The following is a 20,379-nucleotide window of genomic DNA, read 5'->3' on the forward strand; positions in this document are numbered from 1 at the left end:
ACAGGGGAATTACTGCATTATTGTTTGTTTCTTTCCTGTCCCAGTTGTACCACGTGTCTTCATCGGAGAATATGGTGGTCATTAGGAATTACACAACACACCATGTATAAAACTCCTGAAAAAACATCTATCCTTCTGTTGTGCAGTAATTTTCACAAATGCCATGACCAAAAGTTTCAGAGCTGTGGTGGTAGCAAAGGCCATTCAAAAACCAATTCAATATTAAGCAGATTGGCCGTGGATAACAACTTCCAACAGTCAAAATTATGGAGGGCTGATAGGAGCCCAGCTTTCCCAGTAGTATAACAGTGGCTTTTTTTCTCCCATGGCCAACACAGAAGGGAAATGCTTGAAAACAGCAAAATAAAATAATTTCCATCCCTTTGTCATTCTCACATGAATTAAGCTTTGCTCCACTTTCACTGGAAAACAAATGTAGGAAAATCATTAGCCCCTGTAGGTTTGGATACCCACACAGAGGGTTTTGAATTCAGCTACCAGAATACCGGGAAGGTGTGGGCATTTGTAAAGGAGGGAAGTTGTTTCATTTTATGCCTTCCTGTTATTTGATTTCCATGCCTCATCCAATTTTCCATGCACTCAGCAACTCTGACACATCTACTTTGCCCACACATGCAGTGCCCAGCTGGTTTGAGTTACATAAATTTGCCCCTCACATCTGTTTTCTGGCCATCTTATTCCCCTGTGCAATGGCCAACCCATTTATAACATGCACAGACTTCCCTGGGAGTTGCACCTGCTCACTCCCTGCTGCACTGCCTATTTTTAAATCACATGCCCATCTACCTCCTTGGGTTCTTTCTTTTTCATCATCTTGCAAGTACTGTGGATACAATCAATTTCTACATATTTCTTCGGAATAAGCCTATCACAGCTATTGAGCTCCTCTGCAAACTATACTTAATGCAATCCACAGACTGAGCTTGTATGCTGGCCTTCTGTTTGAACAAATTTTAGACTCAGGAGAGAACAGATGACTCCTTCCATCTTTCCAGTGTTCAGCAACTTTCCCTTCACCTGCCTCTCCATTGCACCCAATACAGCATCTGTAAAAGGTTTTGCCTCTGGGCCTTATGAACAAATATGCACAAATGGGCTTGAGAGGTTTAGAAGTAAAGATGGAGAGAAGAGGAGAAAGCTAATGGACAAGTTTATTATTGTCAACTAATTTCAGCTGCAGAATGTGCTTATTGTACTGAGCTCTTCTAATCTCTGCACAACAGTATATTTACTTCACTTCTATTTGGGAATGAAATGTAACCACTGTGGCATGCCAAGAGAGTCAGAAGTATATCACTTTTCTTCCTGTGTGGGAATGCCTACTTTTTTCTCGGAAAAAATTTAAAAAAAAAATTAAAGATTTTTTTAAAAAGGAGAATTAGAGTCAACTTGTTAATAAAACTACACTGAACACTTTACTTTATCATTTTTTAAAATAAGTGACTAGAATTTTCTACAAAATGACTGAAAAGAGCACTGCCTTGTTAAAACAGCAATTGTAATTTGACCCTGCAGGCCAAAGGGCTTTACACACTGTCCGTTACAGTCAGTGGAAACTCAAATATCTAACTTACCAGATTTTGAGATAGTGAAGTTTTTGAGAGAGAATGCACTGAAGGAGGGGAAAAGATAATGAAGTGCTTGAAAAGAGAGTAACATTGGAAATTGAATGTCTTGCAATGTGAGTTCAAACCTGCGTGATTCCTTCTCAAAAACTTTGGAAGCATGTAAGAAATTTTCTTAAATTTCCAGCAAATAATTGTTACGTTTATTAAATCATATTACATCATATATTTCATCCTGAAAGCATCAGAGAAGAAGGGAGGATAAAGGTTTCATCACTATATTTCTTTGCTGAAGACAGTAAGAACTAAGTGTAATTATGCAGCTTCCCATTTCAGGTTGCTGTCTGAGATAAAATCATCTGGAATTCCTCTGCAATCAGGTTTTCTTGAAAGATGAATGCCCTGAATAACATAGAAATGTATATGATTCATATTTCTTTAAGGCATTTGTTTTCCTCTCCCATCTCCCTAGTTGGGTTTTGTGGGGTTTTTTTCCGTCTTTCTTTCCTGCACTTTTTTAAGTACCTCTATATTTTCATTTTTCCCTGCTTCTTCTCACCTTCCCCAGTTCCTTCTTTCTGGCTTCTTAAGGTTCTCCCAGCAGGACCCTGTCCTGCAGGTCTCTTTCTCTCCAGTCTCTCTCTTAATATGAGAATATCCCTTCCTGTTTACTCCTCTGTTTTCTCTATTGGGCAGTTTCCCAGTGTTTCTTCAACCTCCTGTCTCCCTCTCTGTACTTCAGAGCTGAAGTACCCCCACAACAGTGGCAGATCCATCTGCTGAAAGAGTCCCCCACCTCATCCGCCAGATGAAATGAGCCAGCCTGCTCTCAAGCTGCAGCAGGCCCAGCATGGGGCCGTCAGGCCACCGCCGCTTGAGATGCACATGGGTTGCACACCTGCCTGCCCTGCAAGGCACTCTGAATGCAGCTGTGCCAGAGAATGCAGGCTGAAGGGTTTAAGATTCAGAAGGCTTAGAGCCCTTTGGGTTGAACTTTGGTTGGAGACAAAAGTTACTTCCACAACTGTGAAAAAAGGCTCTGTCATAATTCTGTTATAAATAAAGGCCTGTAACTGAGTATGTAACTACAAATTCTTGAGGGAGCTTAGCAGAGGCCATACAGGATTCACATTTTTTTCACAATCAGTAGGTCCTATCTATGCTGTACCTGTTTGATGCCCAGGGCTCTCACTTTGCTCCACTCTCTGGAGGGCCTTACTAATACTGCCAGCACAGCTGCTTTTCTAATCTTCAGCTTCCACTCAGAACCTCCTAGGACTGATGTCCCACTTTTTCCAGGAACATTTTGAATGGGTAGACACTTTTTGTTGGCACTAATTAAAATTGTGCATATGCTAATGAGGTATTCAGCTATGCAGAAAAATAGGTCTGAGTGTCTGTGTTAGCTGCAATTTTTTTTTTTTTTTTTTTTTTGGTAATATGGCATTTGTCAGTCCCCATCACCAGGCTGGCTTCTCATCCAGCCTGTAGCTTTCCTTTCTCACTGGTTACCACTGTAGTGTCCCTTATGTTGCCATAACGGGCTGTTCTGCCACCTGTTACTCCTTATGTTAGATGAGGCTTCCTTCCTTTGCACCAAGAGAATGAGTACCAGCAAATAAGATAAGCCATTTCAGCCCTTTTGTTTTAGCACAGTTGTTAGTAGGCACTTATAAACAATACATCAACTTGCAAACCTTACTCTGACCAGGCTATTGATGCCAGTGAATCTGTATTATTTATTGTTGAGGCAACTGATGTGACCAGATGGTAGTTCGTGTTTTCAAGTCTATTCATATCATTTAAACTGCTCATAAAAGCAACAGTGGGCAAAACCAAGGACACAAGAATACCATTTTCCTTCTTTGAAAATGAAATGCTGTGTGTAACACTGAGAAGAAATTGTTTTTGAAAATTCTATTTTTAATGTTTAAACTTTTTTTTTTCAGCACGTAATGGAAATATGGACAAATACATTCAACTCTTGTCCCTTCTCTCTCTTTCTCTCTTTTCCTCTCATGACATTCAGATGATAGATATGATGTATTTTGTCATCATCATGTTGGTGGTTCTGATGAGCTTCGGTGTTGCAAGACAAGCTATTCTCTTCCCCAATGAGGAGCCTTCATGGAAGCTGGCAAAAAACATTTTTTACATGCCTTATTGGATGATCTATGGGGAAGTGTTTGCAGACCAGATAGACCGTAAGCAAGTTTATGATTCTCATACACCAAAGTCAGGTATCCAACTTTGATCAGATGATGCCCTACTAGATTATGTGTATGTGCTCAATAAATGGCTCAGGATAGAGGACCCTTGATCACAGAGAACTGTCACAAAATATTTTTACAGCTAATACTGGAGTGCCAATTATAGAACCTACTGCTGTCATCACTCTGCAATTATTTAAACAAAAATTTGTAATGCTAAATTATATTGCAAATAGATAACATTTTAAATGTTTCCTTTTTACCTGTTGGATAGTGGGGATACCCTCCCAGATATCTGTGATGAATTCTTTGATGTATTTGAGACATAAAATGTCTTTTCATTTCTTCTCATCCATTTGTTTGATTTTAGGCCTAAATACTTCTTACCTAACTTCATACTGAGCATCAAATCTAATATACAAGATTAGATCTTCAGTTCCTGCACCTCACAAGAACTAATCCGCTGTGTTTTCTTTTCCCTGTTACCTACTCACTGCCACCACCCTAATGCTAAACTGAGTAATACAACTCTCTGGGGAGAGTAGATACATTATTTTGCTTTACCTACTTACTGGAGGGCAAGAGTGTGCTCACATCAATGCAAACAGAACAAATGCCAATATTTCATGTGCTGTCTTCTCAGGATTCATTTGGCTGGTGATCAGTAAAATGCCAGTTTTCTATCTGAAACAAACCTGCTGGTGCCGCCCAGTGCATTATGCCAAAGGAGAGGGGGTGGTCATGAGAAATGAGGCAGTAGATGACAAATGGAACAAAAGTGTCACATTCTATCACTAACAAATACCAACATGTAACTGATGTCCATCATTTCCACCTAAGTGTGTGTAAATCTCACAGCATTTAGAAGTATGTCTACCAGCAGCAAATGGCAGCCATTAAAACACTATTTAAGTTATTTGTTTTTCTCTTATGCACTGTCCTAGAAAAGTGCAGTGTTTTCTTAATTTATCTTCTGTTCAGTATTGACAAAGCTCGAATGGAAAAAGTTGCTGATTTTTTCCAAACTGGTTAATGTAATAAACATACCTGTACCACCATGAGTTACCCAAGATTATTCAGTTCAAGATGGACAGAGGTGTACATATCATGTCTGATATTTCAGCAGTTCCATGTTAATGTATTTTGTATGGATAGCACAGAATCATTACTGTGGATGCAAATGATGCCTCTTTTTTATGATTACTTCAACACTTTGTTCTCAGAGGCAGCAAGACATGAACAGTAGCATAAAAATACCTAAAATCACATGACTTCTCCCCAAGTTTAGCTTCTCACCTAATCCCCTCATTTTTGTCCCTTCTCCGTTTTTTTTTTCTTTGCAAAAATTCATTTCATTCCAAAGATATAATAGTTGGGGGCTTAAAACTTCAGCCTGTGCCAAAGGCATAAGACAGAAGTAAGGGTTTATCCAATGCACAAGCAGAATTCTGTCCCTCTACAAGCGGCCATTTATTGATGTTGTACTAAGTAACTACCATAGTGCAATAGACATGGCAATTGGCTGAATAAGCAGTTCTTGGTATTTTTTTAATGAAGTGCTGATTGTAGTTTAGAACCCCAAAGCCTAAGAAACTAAAGTGTCTTTGAATGAAGTGCGTTTTTTAATTATAAATAGAGGGTGGCAGGCTCCATACCCTTGCATGAGAATTTAGGGGTGGTCTTGTATGTTATTCAGAAGCACAACATTTAAACCTTGGGAAAAGATGTGAGATAATTACTTCTGAGGCTTAGGGAGAGCAAAATTCTCAATGGTTTCAACCCCAGCTGTAAGTGTAGGTGTGCTGTTCTTATGTCTTTGTCAAGGAAACTAGGAGTTGCAGTGAAAGTGGTGATGCCAGAATGAAAAGCAGCACCTAGTTCCTCCTTCCTGAGAGACAGATGATGCAGGGAATTAGAATCTGCCACTCTTTCAGCAAAATTATGTGCAATATGTCATGTCTATCTGAGGCTTGATTGTCTCAAGAAATTATACCACTGGAATAGACTGGGAGCAAGAGCAAATGCTAGTGATGTTAGTTACTCAATCAAAACTACCTGATTGGCACACAAAAAGTTTTATTAGAATGGTTCCATTTTTTTCACTGTTTGGAAATTTATTGTTATCATTTTTCCAAGTTGTTCTAAGCTAAATCAGCCACTGTGTTCACATTAGAGTACTACAGAGTTTGTACTTTCTCAAGTAAGATAAAAATTGTTATGCTGCATCTAAACTACACTTGAATGTATAGCTTGAAGCAGATTATTATCGTTCTTGCTGCTATAGCAAATCTAAAAAGGGTTTTGTTTGTGATATTCTCTATATTTTTGTGCTTAATATTGAAGCATTATTTGCAAGTCTGGGATTCAGCAAACATGCTAATCTTGGAAGTGCATATACTTTTAAACCATGGTCCTGGAGATTATCCCAATCTTTCTGAGAAATGTACAAAAAAAAAAAAAAAAAAACAGTATGTTTCTGTAAAATTTCTGACTTCATTTTCTTTTCTTTCACATTCTGTTGTTTTGTGAAGCATGCCATTAAGGCTGACCAGATGCAATGTCTCAGTACATTTCATCAGCTGGAAGCCTGTCCATTCACTGTGTCTGGTCTGATCTTTATCTGAATGCTACATTGTTAAAACATTAACTGAATTTCTCTCTAAAGTAATGCATTTCTTGTACAATTACATGTTTTACCCATTCTGTCTGTATGCATTTCATACTTAAAATGCATATGTTAATTGAAGTGTGCATTAGTGTCTTGTCAGCATGTGATCCCACCTTCAACTCAAAAGTGAGGACAGAATTACATCCTCACTTCTGGGAGTATGAGTGTGCTATTCAGTGGTATGGTTTATTATCAGTGGTGTACACAAGCACAATATTCCTACAGACTCCTGACTATCAACCAGACATATTAAAAAATAATAAGTTTAGAACTCAACTCTTTTTTTTTTCGGCAAATTCAACAGCAAAAAAGTAGAACCATTGTCAAAGTAGTTTCCTCTCAGACTGAAAGTTCATCACAGCTGCCTTAGTTCAGGATTGGAGAGGGGTCTGAATCAGGAACTGGTTATGGCTTCTGGATTTGTGGGATTGTGTCACTTTTAGGCTGTCTTTCTTAGTGAGGCACTGTGCTGCCCCATGGGACCCAGATGATTTTGTGAACATCTGTGCAGAAGAAAACCCATAAAGGATGTTAAATCTCACCCTCGGTTTGCATCACTTCGTCATTTTGCTGTCAGTAGTAACCAAAAACTTCTGGACATTGTTGTCACATGCAGAGGACTCTGTTTTCACTTTGTCGAGCTATCTGCCCGTGCAGAATAATAGAATCCTACATAGAAATGCTGAAGAGGAAAAGATTATTCCAGGGAATGAGTTTGCTTGGTAGAAAATGTAGATAGATGACAGAAATGGCAACATGGGAAATGGGGGTCACCTGGAGAAAATCAGCAGTAGACTGCACATTTTCCTGTATTCAGAACATGTAGCCACTAAGTGTGCTGTTAGACAGCATGGATTTGGGTTAGATTTTTCTCTCTTGGGGGGTTTGAGTTCTTCTTCAGATGTGCCTGTTGTCTCACATGTCAGATTTGCATCTGGATTTTCTTTCCAGTTGACAGCATTTCAAGTGCCATCTGGAATCTGAGGATCAATCTGCCTTGTGTTTGTCCTGTGTGCCTCGTTGAAAAATCCCATGTACTTAAAGAGAAGATGGGGCTTCCCTTTCTTTCTTGCTTATGTTGGAGCAATGCCAAATAACCAGAATGCCATTGTTTTAGTAAAATATGAAAAACGGGTTATCATGCATAGGTTTCAACTGTTCTTGAACTTAAAAGGAAAATATAATTAATATGAAAGAATTTTATTTAAATTCCTTATATTTCATAGCCTTCTAGAATTTATTTCAGTTCTCAAAGGTTTCTTGGCATAAATGAGAATTTTATACTAAATTCTATACAGTCTTAAAGGTTTCATCCTTTGTTTCTCTCTACAGGAGATTTGTGTAAGAGTTGTCATTTACATGGATCATTCTAGAATTAGAAGTATCAAAGCAGCTTTGCACAAGCAGAATAAATCATGCCTTTTTTTTTTTTTTTCATCTGTGTTGCAACTCTGAAGCACAGGCAGTATTTTTAGCTTTGTTATACAAAGGCAGAGGATAATATTTTGTACAGCCTACACACAGTTTTGAGAGTCTCTCTGGCCTGAGCTGCAGCAGTCTTCTCCTTCCTAGCACTCCTCTGAGATTCCATTTGTTTGGATGTTTCGATGCAGGGAGGAGGAGGGAGAAAGCACTAGAGAGAACAAGAAGAGTAAAGAGGTTTACTATACATAATAATCAAAATACCATGCGATTGGAGAGATGTTTTTGTGTCATTACAATGTGGCTGAAAGCAAGGAGTAATTATTAAGGTCACAGTGCCATAGTTAAAGTGACTTTCTTGAAATAATGAGACACTTTACAGTTCCCTGGATACAGACAAAGAGAGTAATTATATGAAATTCAGAGTTCCCAGAGTTCAGAGTTCTGCCAGTAAAGAACAAGAGAAACTTGGGCAGCTCACTTAGCCTTTTTTCAGCATTTACTGACTTGGCAAGCTAGTAAGTGAAATCATGACAGGTTTTGGTACTGTTTTATTTTGAATAAAAAAATATAAAATGCATTCTTATCCTTTGGGTTTGTGCAAATCAAAATTGGAAGGATTATGAAAGCACACTTAGAATGCCCAGGCTTATTTTAAAAAAGTAATAATAATAATTTAAAAAAATGGTGGGGATTAATTTGTTATTTCCACTTATTGGTTTCCATATTCTTAAGAATTGTGATCATATTAACCCACTCAGAAGTTTCCATGATTTCAAATGAAATTCTACTGTGAAAGTGGCATCCATTTTTACATGAAAAGTTTCCATCAAAAGTAAAACATTATTTGGTAAAAGAACTGTTCAGCTACACATTTTCCTCTCTCCATTATTTACCACTACCACCTCAGAAGGCTGCAGCTGGGGAAAGAGTCATGCCACAAAAATTTGCAAGTGTTGTTGCTCAAGCCCTCCACCCAACGCACAGTAAAAGTGATCAGTGCCCATGTGGTGAAAGTGATTACACCAGGGAAACAAATCCTTCCCAAGCTTTGCTATTTCTGTAGTCTGAAGCACATAGATACATGGGCCGCTGTTTTTTGCTTTGCACCAATTTGCTGGCCAGGAAAGAGGAAGGGTTAGGTATGCAGCAGGAAGGGCCCACACAGGAAACTGTAAAGAGGAGTCAGGAAGGAAAAATAAGCATAGGGGCAGACTGTAAACGGGAAACAAAAGATATAAAAATTATGTAAAACCACAGATGTCAGGGTGCAGTATTTGAAAGCTGAGTGAATCTAACACATGGAATTTAAATTAAAATTCCAACCAGTTATCATTTTTTAAAGCCTGACATCAGAGCATAATGGCCTACTACATCCAGTGCCCTTTAGGTATCAGTCTGCCTGGAGTTTTCAGTTACCTGGAGCATACATGTAGTTATGCTAGCTGAGTTTCATTTAATAAAGCATTTTACCAGAGTTAAGTGCTCTACCTATTTTTGCTAGAGCAAGACTGTAATGTAAAAAGATAGGAATATATTTCCATACATGTTAAAACTGTTCTTTGAAAAGGCTTGTCATCAGAGTATGTTATAGCACATACTATAAAAAATCCTGCATTCTCAAAATACAATTAAACTCATCAAGCGGAATTCTAATTTCTTAAATGTAAACAAGCATCTGCATTATCAAAAAAGAATATCATTGCTACTTTTTGCCACCTGCCAGGTTCTTTCCCTAACAAAGAGAGAAACTTCTGTTTCTTGTTTTTTGGGAATATTTTTAATAGTCTCTTTAATGGGAAAACTGTCCTTTAAAATTAATGTTGTAATATAAAGACGGAATAAGATGTTCATTTCAGTCATATGCATTAGAACATAAGCTTCAGTATTTTGGACACACATCACATGTTTTCTTATGCAGCTAAGATTTGAAGATTGAGTGTTGGATCAGATCTCCATGAAGTAAGGCACAAGATTAGTATTTGCTATTATAACTTTCTCCAACAGAACTGACAAGAGAGAAAAATATTACAAACTCACAGCACAAACACTGATCAGTGTACAGAAAAGAGGAAGGAGGCTTGTCTGTGTTGAGAGTCTATTGTGGCCATCACTATGTATCAGTGGCATTCTAAATACCCTAGTGTAGGCTGATAAATTTGGAGAAATCATTTCTGTCTTAATAGCTGTCGAGAGAGAGTTTTATAGATGAAAATCTTTTTTTTTTTTTTTTAAATAGAAATTCGGAATAATAAAATATATCTAGACATTAGGCTGAGGTTTTTTATATCTTTGATCTAAAATTTAAAATATGCTTTTCAGAATTTTCTCTCATCACTACAAAAGACATTATTTGTTCTCTGATTGAGCAGACGAAAAGACAACGGGTTTCATCAACTTCTAAAGTGATTGCAGCATTCCTGATGAAATCATGACAGGTTTTGGTACTGTATTACTGTATCGTGTTGGCCTTTGTAGCTCTGAATCAGCATGTGAGTTAATGTTTCCACATAAAAAGAAGTGCCTCACGTTGAGTGCCAATACTGTGCTGATTATCCCAACTTCTGTTGGATGAAGGCTGAAGAAATCTAGCAGTATTCTGTATGTCTAAATGAATTAACAGAATTACAGGGCTTGAAAGGGACCTCTAGAGGTCATTGTGTCCAACCCCCTACTAAAGCAGGTTCTCTAAAGCAGGTGGCACAGGAAAGCATCCAGGTGGGTTTTGAACACCTGCAGAGGAGACCCCACAGCCTTTCTGGGCAGCCTGTTTCAGTGCTCTGTCACACTCATAGTAAAGAAGTTCTTCTTCATATTTCTGTGGAACTTCCTGTGTGTGTCATGCCCTGTTGCTGAGCAGCACTGAAAAGAGCCTGGCTCCATCCATGTGACGTCCACCATTTAGATATGTAAAAGCATTGATAAGATCCCCCCTCAGTCTTCTTTCCTGCAAGACAACAGATGCAAGTTATTCAGACTTTCCTCATAAAAGATGCTTCAGGCACCTCATCACCTTTGTAGCCCCCCGCAGGACTCTCTAGAATTTCCCTGTCTTGAAGCCGCTGCTTGGAGCAGAGCAGAAAGCACAGAATTAAAATATTTGATAGTGGGTATCGTAGATGTTTTGACGTGGTATTAGATTTCACAAAACATACAGCATTTGCAAGGTTTGTTGTCCATTAAGTCACAGGGAAATGGACAAGGGGGAGGTAGCCACAGCACTGAACAAATTCAACTAAGGTGGCTGTATGTGTAAACTGCTTCTCTGATTTTTTTCTTGAAGAGCTAATTAAAAAAGTACAAAGGACCATCAGGGCAGCATAAAGCTAGGAGATGATATGCTGAACCCACACTTCCAAATGTAGCTATGCAGATCTTCCATAAGATCACAAAGGCAAACAAACAAAAAGAAGAAAAGAAAAGCATTTCACGATGTTTTCTTCCTCTTTGGTTCTGTTCAAAAACACTAATAAGGAGGTCTTTTTGGTTCCAAAACATCTGGAAGAAACAGGTGGCAACTCATCTGCTATATGTCCCTTTACCTGGTACAGTGAAGACTTTAAAATTTCCCCCACAGTTTCTAGGAGTGCAGTCAAAAGTCTGTTCTAGGAATTCAGTCAAAAGTCCTTATTTGCAAACAGCCACTATGAGTACTTCCCAGAAAGGCTCTGAGCAGTGCAGCTCACAGGAGTATATGTATTCTTTATTTTCATGTATTTCTTTTTCTTTATGCTATTTTTCAGATCTCTACTGAGAGAAAAATAAAAAATAACAAAAAGACTAAATTTTCACCATTAAAAAAAACCACATTTTTTAAGTAGCTCTTTAGCTAATGTAGCTTTTTGCAGGATTAAACATTTTGATCATTTCATTGGCAAAGCCACAAATTACTAAAGAGTCCTAAGATATTTTAGCTATCTGAACAGGCAGCCTACTCACAAAGATGGATGTCTTGAAATTTTGGAGTGGAATATCTTGATATTCGTGGCAAATAACACAGCATCAAAAACTTCATCTTGTAAAATCTGTGATAAATTTGACAAGCATGTGATCACCACCACCTATAGCAAGTGCAAATTTCTTGGGGGGAGCATCAATGCCACTGTTTGGAAGATATTGCTTTGGCAGGCAGACCTTCATAAATATTTAAAAATTTCTGTATAAAGCAGTGAAAAAGTAAGATTCATTCCTATTTCGCTCTTTTGCGTTTTTGTTCCCAGCTCCTTGTGGTCAAAATGAAACTAGAGAAGATGGCAAGATAATCCAGCTGCCTCCTTGCAAGACAGGAGCATGGATTGTTCCTGCCATCATGGCCTGTTACCTCTTGGTTGCAAACATCCTTTTGGTGAACCTCCTGATTGCTGTTTTCAAGTGAGTGACACATTGCAAAGAATGGATTTGGGGAGGGCAGGGGCATTATTTGTGGTGTCAGAAAGCAGCTGAGCTTCTGACTCTAATGAGAACCATTTTTCAGAGGATATGAGAGTGAGAAGGTATAAAGCAGTAGCTTGTCTCCCGGGGATGAGGGAAATGCCAAGTTCTTTGCATTGTCTCATTTCCAAGGACAGACACCTGATGAGAGCGAGAGCAGAAAAGCCAAATATGTTAAGTTCACTGATGGCATCACTCACTCTCAATATAGAAAATGAGAATAAAAATATTTTCCTCTCATTTTGTTGTCATAAGGCTAATTGGTTGTACTGAGCAAGAATGAACAGTAGTAATATAATTCTGAAATGATTGATTGCCACTGTGCTTTACTGAAGAACAAACTTATTTAGCCCTTTTCTTTTGTTCTTCCTTTTTCTTCATGACAAGGAAACATTTGCCACTGCTAGAGAAATGCGTATAATTAGGGTACTGTCATTTCATTTTTGGCAAAATACCCAAAAATGCTTCAATCTGATGTTATTTTCCTCTTCTTGCCTTCCAGCAATACATTTTTTGAAGTCAAATCTATATCCAACCAAGTATGGAAGTTTCAAAGATATCAGCTAATCATGACATTTCATGAAAGGCCAGTTCTCCCACCACCTCTGATCATTTTCAGCCATATGACTATGATATTCCAGCACCTCTGCTGCAGATGGAGGAAACACGAAAGCGACCCAGATGAGAGAGACTACGGATTAAGTAAGCTGTCAAGAATTTACAGACATTCCATTGCCCTGCTCAGTGTCTAGCGTTTGATGTGAATGAAGGCTAAGCCCAGCATTTTGATAACCTTCTCAGCAGAGAACTATTGTTTGCTTGCTTAAGCATTGCTGTTTCCAGAAGCATGTCATCTAAGCCACCAGTTTGGAATTAGCTGCATCTCTGAGCTGGTGTACCAAAATACCAGATAAATTTGAAACACACTTTTGAAAATTTAGTCCAGAATTCTTCAGTGAGAAGAGTGTCCTGAATTTCACATTTGTGCTTTTCCAAATTCACTTCTTTTCCATTGTTTCCACAGAACTTTTCATAACTGAGGATGAATTGAAAAAAGTCCATGATTTTGAAGAGCAGTGCATAGAAGAATATTTTAGAGAGAAGGATGACAGATTCAATTCTTCTAATGATGAAAGAATCCGTGTCACTTCAGAAAGGTGCATTTTGTTTGTTCTCTCATATGTTGATCTAGAAATATGTTTCCGTTGCCACTCTCACCCTTTCTTTTTCTTTAAAAAGACACCTGATGAGGTAGTTTTTAGTAAATCTGAACTAAAAAGTAGAATGATACAAGGTGGGAAAATTTTCTCTCTTTTTTTTTCTTCTTCACTGAAGGAAATGTTCCTCAAAGTTTGGAAGACTTTAAGGCATTGAACCAGCTGTAATGGAACACAAATAGAATAGTGTGACAAGTGCAAGTTCTTCCATTTCAGTTTACAAAGCAGAATTTTAGGACACAAGCAGTCAGAACACAGTGGAAGGGTAAATGAGCATTCCTCAATTAAAACTATAGATAGCCACTGAGATACTGATCTGCTGCCCCTTAGATAGTGAAGGAGCCTTGTTTCAGGCTAGTCTTGCTAGGTTAATTGGTTCCTTTGAGAGAAACGGGTATCTTGCCATTAATTTCAAAAGAACTAGACATTTTACCTACACTAGTAGAACACAGAGACGACTAATAAAAACTTGAGTTTAGTGAAAGTTGCCAGTCTTCAACCGTCCTAGAAGGCAGGAATCTGTTAATCTCCTATAGTGTTTACATCATTTTGTCATATAGCAGCTAAGCAACAGAGCTAAATTTTGAAGACAGATTTTGTTGTTTGATGCATGGCATTGCTGCCAATAAATATTCTAGGGTAATACTCTGTCAGATATTCATAAAACTTGAGAACAACTGAATACTCTGTACTCTGAATACTCTACTTCATCCTGAGTGCATCTAAATGTGAGTAGTTTTTGCAAGTAGTCTTTGTGATTGAATACATAGGTGTAACACTCTTCTGCTTACCTGTAATCTTCTAGTACATGCAGCTTTGCCTGAAATATGTTTCCTAGAAGTAAAATAGTATAATTTTAATTTGTTAAATATATTTATACTACATATATATATATAGGATGAAGTAGAGTATATATATATATATATACATATTTGTATAATAGCAAATATAATCACCCAGGTTGAAGAAGAATGAATTCTGCTGGAATTAGAATATTATCATCTGCATTCCTGAAAATAGCACTCTCAAGACTCAGATTTTAGGGAAAGGTATTAGAGAGGAAGTGTGGTAAAGCATGGAATAGTTTTCTCATAAGGAATGTCCAAGAAATCCAACAGTATTCTGTCTGGAAGACACAAATCACAAATGAATTGATAGAGGTCTACGCAGCTCTGAGTGCAAGGAGAGGGTGAGCAGAAATCAATTGCTGTCTGTACAAGAACAAGAAATAGGAGAGCAACAGATTAATCTAGCAGGAGACAGCTCAAAATAAATGAGAACAGGTGATTTTTTTATGAAGTAAATAATAGAACAGAGTGAAAATGATGGGATCTAAAAGAAGATGATTATGTCAGTTAAAAGTCTTCAGTGATTAAAACATAGATTAGACAAACCTCTGTAAGAGAAATGATATAAGGACTACAGAAGATCTAAGCTGAAAATGGCTGGAGATTAGAGAATGTAAAGGAGAAAAATTACATGTGCTTCAGAGAAAGACAGTGAGCTAAATTGATCTGTGGTTTGAGGTTCCTGTGTTCTGATAGACCAGAAATGAGAGAACTTAATCTGAACATGGTAAATGCATATTCAGATCTCTGTTCAGTCATAACTTTACTTATGGTGACCAAGGAAATACAAGGGATGTTTGAAGCTTCTGTAAATAATTAGTAACCTGGGACTTACTCTACATTTGGCAATGCTCTTAGTACTGAAAAACAAATGAATAACAGTCTGTCTTTGCACTTTGTTTTGACCCTATTTTATTACAGTATGGGAGCACTTCCCTTTGCTTTAAATGGAATGTCTTAAAGCACCTCATTTCAGAGGAGAGTTCATGATTATGAGTCATAAGCATGTGAGACTCAGAGAGAAATAGTTCGTTAAAAAGTGTCCTAAATAATATGCATTTTAAAAACCAGATTCACAGATCTGATATTTTGCCTGCAATTATGGTTGGGCTTGTATCCCTTAAAGTGTTTTGGATCTGAAAAAAAGAAACTTATTTTTTCCAACTTACTGAACATTCAAATATTTAAAATACAGCCTCATAGTTTCTGCATAGATACATATTTGTACAATTAACAAGATGTGAAGAAAAAGAAAGAAAAAAAGAGAGAGTGTGCACTCTGCAGTTTCTGTTTCAACATCCTGTCTTTAGCCTGTATTATTAGACCAAACACAGTACTTACATTATAGTCATGAGATCGTCAGCTTAGTTAGCTATCCAATTAACTCAACTTTATACAGTGCAAAATTGAGCCAGAATACCCTGAGAAGTTGTGTGGTTTTTTCTGCACTTCCTTTTGTAGGGAGCTGAGGATGCTGTTAGGCTGGAGAAGAAATAGGAACTGGGACAAGGCCTGAGTTACATATCTGTACCCAGACTGCTCACAGCCTTCCCCTTCTTCCAGGCATCTGTGATCCACTTAGCTCCCAAGAATGTTTTCAACATTCCCTTGAGCAGCTTCTACCTGCAGCTGGATCTACCAGCATGCCCTGAGGGCTACCTGAAGGAGGAGCTGCACGCCATGGTTGCAAAGCCCAGTAAGCCTGGAAGCAGGATTAGGAAGCTAATACTGGAAGGGAAGAACGAGACAAGAATAGTCTTGCCTTGAAGATCAGCCTAGATGGGTCTCAGAGACAAGGGGGAGCTCAGGAAAATGAAAGAACAAGATACGTTTTTTATTGCTGTAGTGGACTGGATGTAAATAAGCAATTTCAGCTACAGTCTCTGTGGTTGTGTTGAGTCAGGACAATAGTACCTTGCCACCTAAAACATGCAACAGTTTATATTCTCATCCTGTGGGATCTGTGTGGATTCAGCAAGTGCCTTGCCATTCTTACTGCAAAGACACCACAGAGGTATCCAGAACTAGTGCCACCACACAGAATCCCTCTTTTACCTGCCTTTTTCACATTCCAAGATCAAAACATGAAAACACTCTTGACATTTTCCTTCCTTGGTAGCCACAACCTTACACAGACACATGGAAGTAGTTCTGTATTAACAAGACACATCAGTGGAAGTGATGGAGTATGACAAAATATATGAAGCAGTAGCAAACTCTAAGGTGATGTCTTTAACTGATTTGTCAGAAAGGCAAATCTCAGAGAACCTTTTGGAAACCAGACAGGAAAGCAAAGTTGGACTAATTCACTTTGATGCTACAGAAGAATCACAGTTTTCTATAGAAAACTAATCACTGTGATGCTTTCAGTGGTACTTTTTGACCAGCGCAGAAACAAGATAATATGTAATATGATCAAAAAGACCACGCTGTGTTTCTTAATTTGGCATAAAGCCCCAAAAACAATCACTTTGGTAAGTATTTTTCCCTTATGGCCAAGACTTGACCCCTTGTTGACTCCAAAGGAAGCAAGTTCTCATCCTAATAGTATTCAAACATCACCTAAACTGGTTGGAGTAGACATGGTATTATCTTTTGTATTGTATGGTATTCAGTACTGTAGCTTCTTAACACTTTATAGTCCTCAGTGCAATTACACCAATGGCATCCATGAATGAAGATATCACTTTTACCCTGGTTTCAGATACAGCAAACTGAAGTGCACAAAAACAGATCATATCTTGTTATCAGAACTGATAAGAAGATCAATACTGCGCCTAGATCAGATCATAAATGCAAAGCAGGTCTAGGAAAGGTCTGTGAATTTCATTGTGTCTCTCTGCAGTCACAGTTTGGAGATCTTAGGCTCCAGATGGGAAAGCAGCCAGGACAACTTGATAACCTTAATCTACTGAAACCATCATGCCAGGGAAAAGTGGCTTGCCACTTAAACAAGCAGTGCCTTGACAAAAAAAACATCGGGCCAAGTGTCATTACCCTGTTAGAAGCTTGAGAACTGCTTTCAGAAGGAGAAAAACATTCTACAATCACCTATTAAGTCCCACTTTAAGGGACTTTCAATGTTGCAGCCTTTGCAGCAGTTGAAAAGGATTTTGAAGACATAAAGGATATCTGAAAAATGGATGTAGGTCTACAAAGGTACTTGCAAACCTAATTCTAGCATTTAGTTAATGGTCTACTTTAGTTAAAAGGTCTACTTCTGAAAAGAACACCTTGCTCCCACTAAATCACTTCAATTAAATTCTAAATGAATAGTTGTGGAGAGGTAAAACATTATGTAACCAAAGTGAATGCCAGCAACAGCCAGCAACTCCCAAATCATAATTAAAAAGGTTGGTCACATAAGATGTAACATCTTTGTGAGTTTGTGTTTTTCCCAGTTGCTGAATATTGTGTTCAGCTAATTTGTTTGATTTTCAATTAGAAACTTAAAAGCTTCAAAAAAACACACTGGATACGCAATTAGATGTAGCCTCCTCCTTTTTTTTTGTTCTCATGCCCATCTGCTAGGATAGCTTGGCACCCTCTCGTACACTGGATAGATCTTGCTGTAAGAAAAGGCACAGGTGCAGCAGTGGCATCATACTTGGATTTTGTGAGATTTGCCAAAACGTTTCTGTATCTTCACTACACACAGAAAAAAAAAAAAAAATCTAAAGGAAAACTTGAACATTCTTATTCTGAAATAGTCTTTTAAATCAAAACTGTTCCTGAAGGAAACTTAGCTTTGACTGTCTATTCGCTGTCAAATATAGAACAATAGAACATTTCACCTATTAAAGCATTTTAAGGTCCAGATTATGACTGTGCTTCTCCAGATCTTCTTATGCCCTTAGTGTTTGGATGATGTGATTGTACCATATTTCTATAGGATTATTCCCAGAGCATGTTGCTGCTCAATGTGCTGAATGACTGCAGAACTGAGCATTAAGTTAATACAAGAATATCCTTGATTAAAAGCATGCATATCTGTTAGAAAGATCTGGGAGTGAACATATGTCAAATATATAACAAAAATTGACTATAGTCAGCTAATAGCTTTGGATTTGAGGGACATTACCATCATTTGAGCTTTTTTTTAATGAATAAAAATTGCATAGCTAGGTGTCATCCCTATAAATACATGTAGGAACCTGTCAGCTATCAATGAACATATGTCGTTACCCTTTGTTTCTGTATTCTTTACATCACAAAATTTCTAGATAAATTTCCTTCTAGTATTGACGTGATCAAATCTGTGATTAGTTCCATAGCAAACAACAGGCCATGTAGCCCAGAAACCTCTCTTTGGCTTGTCCAGAAATATTACTGGTCTCACACTGTGTTGAAAAAAATACTGTTCTTTAGTCCATGAGGTTACTCAGACTGTTTAGTATGTCTAGCAGCCCTAAAACTGTCAAGTTATATCTATCATCATCGTCAAGAAGATATTATGAAAACTGAATGTGTGGTCAGGCAATTATTAGCTGATAAATATTTCAGGAGTATATTTTTCATAAAAGAGCAGTTTAGATAACTAATAACATGAGGGAGAGTTCAACTATTTCTAATATAAAGTGCTCTCTTACTGTAGAATTATATCCTGTGCTTGTAATAACATTAATGTGTTTTGTTGGAGGAAGTTGATGGAAGAGGTAAACAACTGCTTGAATAATAGTAAGCTGAGTAAAAAGAGATTATTTGAAACTGTAGGTTTATTTCTTAGCAGAGGTCTTAGCTTACTTGATCATTCATCCATTTAAGTCTGATGACAGTAATGCAGTTTCTCATTCACAGAAGGCTTCAAACCTATACATTTGATTTGCCATGCTTTTGTTTTCGAAATTCATGGTTTTCTACACAAGAAGCCCATATTTCATGCAAACATGAGCCTTGCCTTAGAGAGCAGTTGCAGTCTCCCTTCCTCTATTTTTCAGGCGGGTGGCTGTTCCTCAACACCACAGACAGACTCCAGTGTTTCACTGACTAACATTTGGTGACATTCAAGGCATTAATACTGCCCCACACACATTTATGGCCTAAAATCTGAATTCTTTTTGGACTGGTGTTGCCACTTTCAGGTCATTTGTCCTGTCATAAGTTCATCTATCAATAGCAAAGAAAACCTGGCTATGAATGACAAGGTGTATATTAAAATTACTTATAAATTACATAAACAAGTAGAGAATGAGAGACTTTGGAAGGATATAGAAAGCCATTTGTCAGTTCTCTGTTCGTTTTTCAATCTAAAGGAACAGGAAAAAAACAAAAGTGCAAATCTAAAAATAAGACATGAATATAAGAAAACTATATTAATATGCCACTTTTAATACCTCTTTGTCAAATAATAGAAGTCCCTGGTCTACTCCAGAAACTACTACCAGAGAAAATCATTTTGTGAATAAATTCCATATGTGCTAAAGGCAATCTTCTTGTTAGAAATTGGAGAAGTCCATACAAATTCAGCAGAGAAGTTTTAGAGACAAGGAAACAGAAATGACTGGAAGCCACTGGCATGCATTAGTGCATAGTTCACAATTTAAAACATTTTAAAATGACTGTAGAACAGTCCTACTGAAGTTTAAATTAGGATCACACATTCAATTAGGTATTAGTACCTTAGCTTTTTATATATATGTTTTGATAGGAAGCTAGTAAATAACTTCATAACCCATCATTTCAGTCCCTGAATTAATAATACAGACTACATCAAGTACAAACGTAGGAATAGAATAATCTTGGTGTGTGTATCCAGTTGTACATCTGTATTTCATTTAATTGTTGCTCACCTCCTCCATCTGACCTCCATTCTTGTCTACATATTATTTACATTCTGTGCGGTAGCTGATCAACTTCTTGTATGTATCTAAACTAAAAATGAATCAGAGAACAAGGAAACTGTTACCTTAGGTCCACACAGCAGTTGCTGGTACAGTCTGGGGGGTACATGGAAAGTAATGTGACATGTTGTCCATCTTCCATGACTTAATTTATTTT

At 37.6% G+C, this 20,379-nt stretch overlaps 1 protein-coding gene across 4 annotated transcripts in view; it reads left to right on the forward strand.

Annotated features, from left to right (window-relative positions):
- Nucleotides 1–20,379, forward strand: part of TRPM3 (transient receptor potential cation channel subfamily M member 3) — a 382,389-nt gene that overhangs the window by 354,610 nt on the left and 7,400 nt on the right. For all 4 annotated transcript variants that reach the window (XM_090130625.1, XM_090130627.1, XM_090130626.1 and 1 more), the window contains 4 exons: nt 3,616–3,790; nt 12,107–12,257; nt 12,820–13,019; nt 13,342–13,474. In XM_090130625.1, coding sequence (XP_089986751.1) covers nt 3,616–3,790; nt 12,107–12,257; nt 12,820–13,019; nt 13,342–13,474 — 659 coding nt within the window. The remainder of the gene's footprint in view (nt 1–3,615; nt 3,791–12,106; nt 12,258–12,819; nt 13,020–13,341; nt 13,475–20,379) is intronic.

Source organism: Phasianus colchicus, chromosome Z (genome assembly GCF_987193195.1).
Source record: "Phasianus colchicus chromosome Z, bPhaCol1.hap1.1, whole genome shotgun sequence".
NCBI lineage: Eukaryota > Metazoa > Chordata > Aves > Galliformes > Phasianidae > Phasianus > Phasianus colchicus.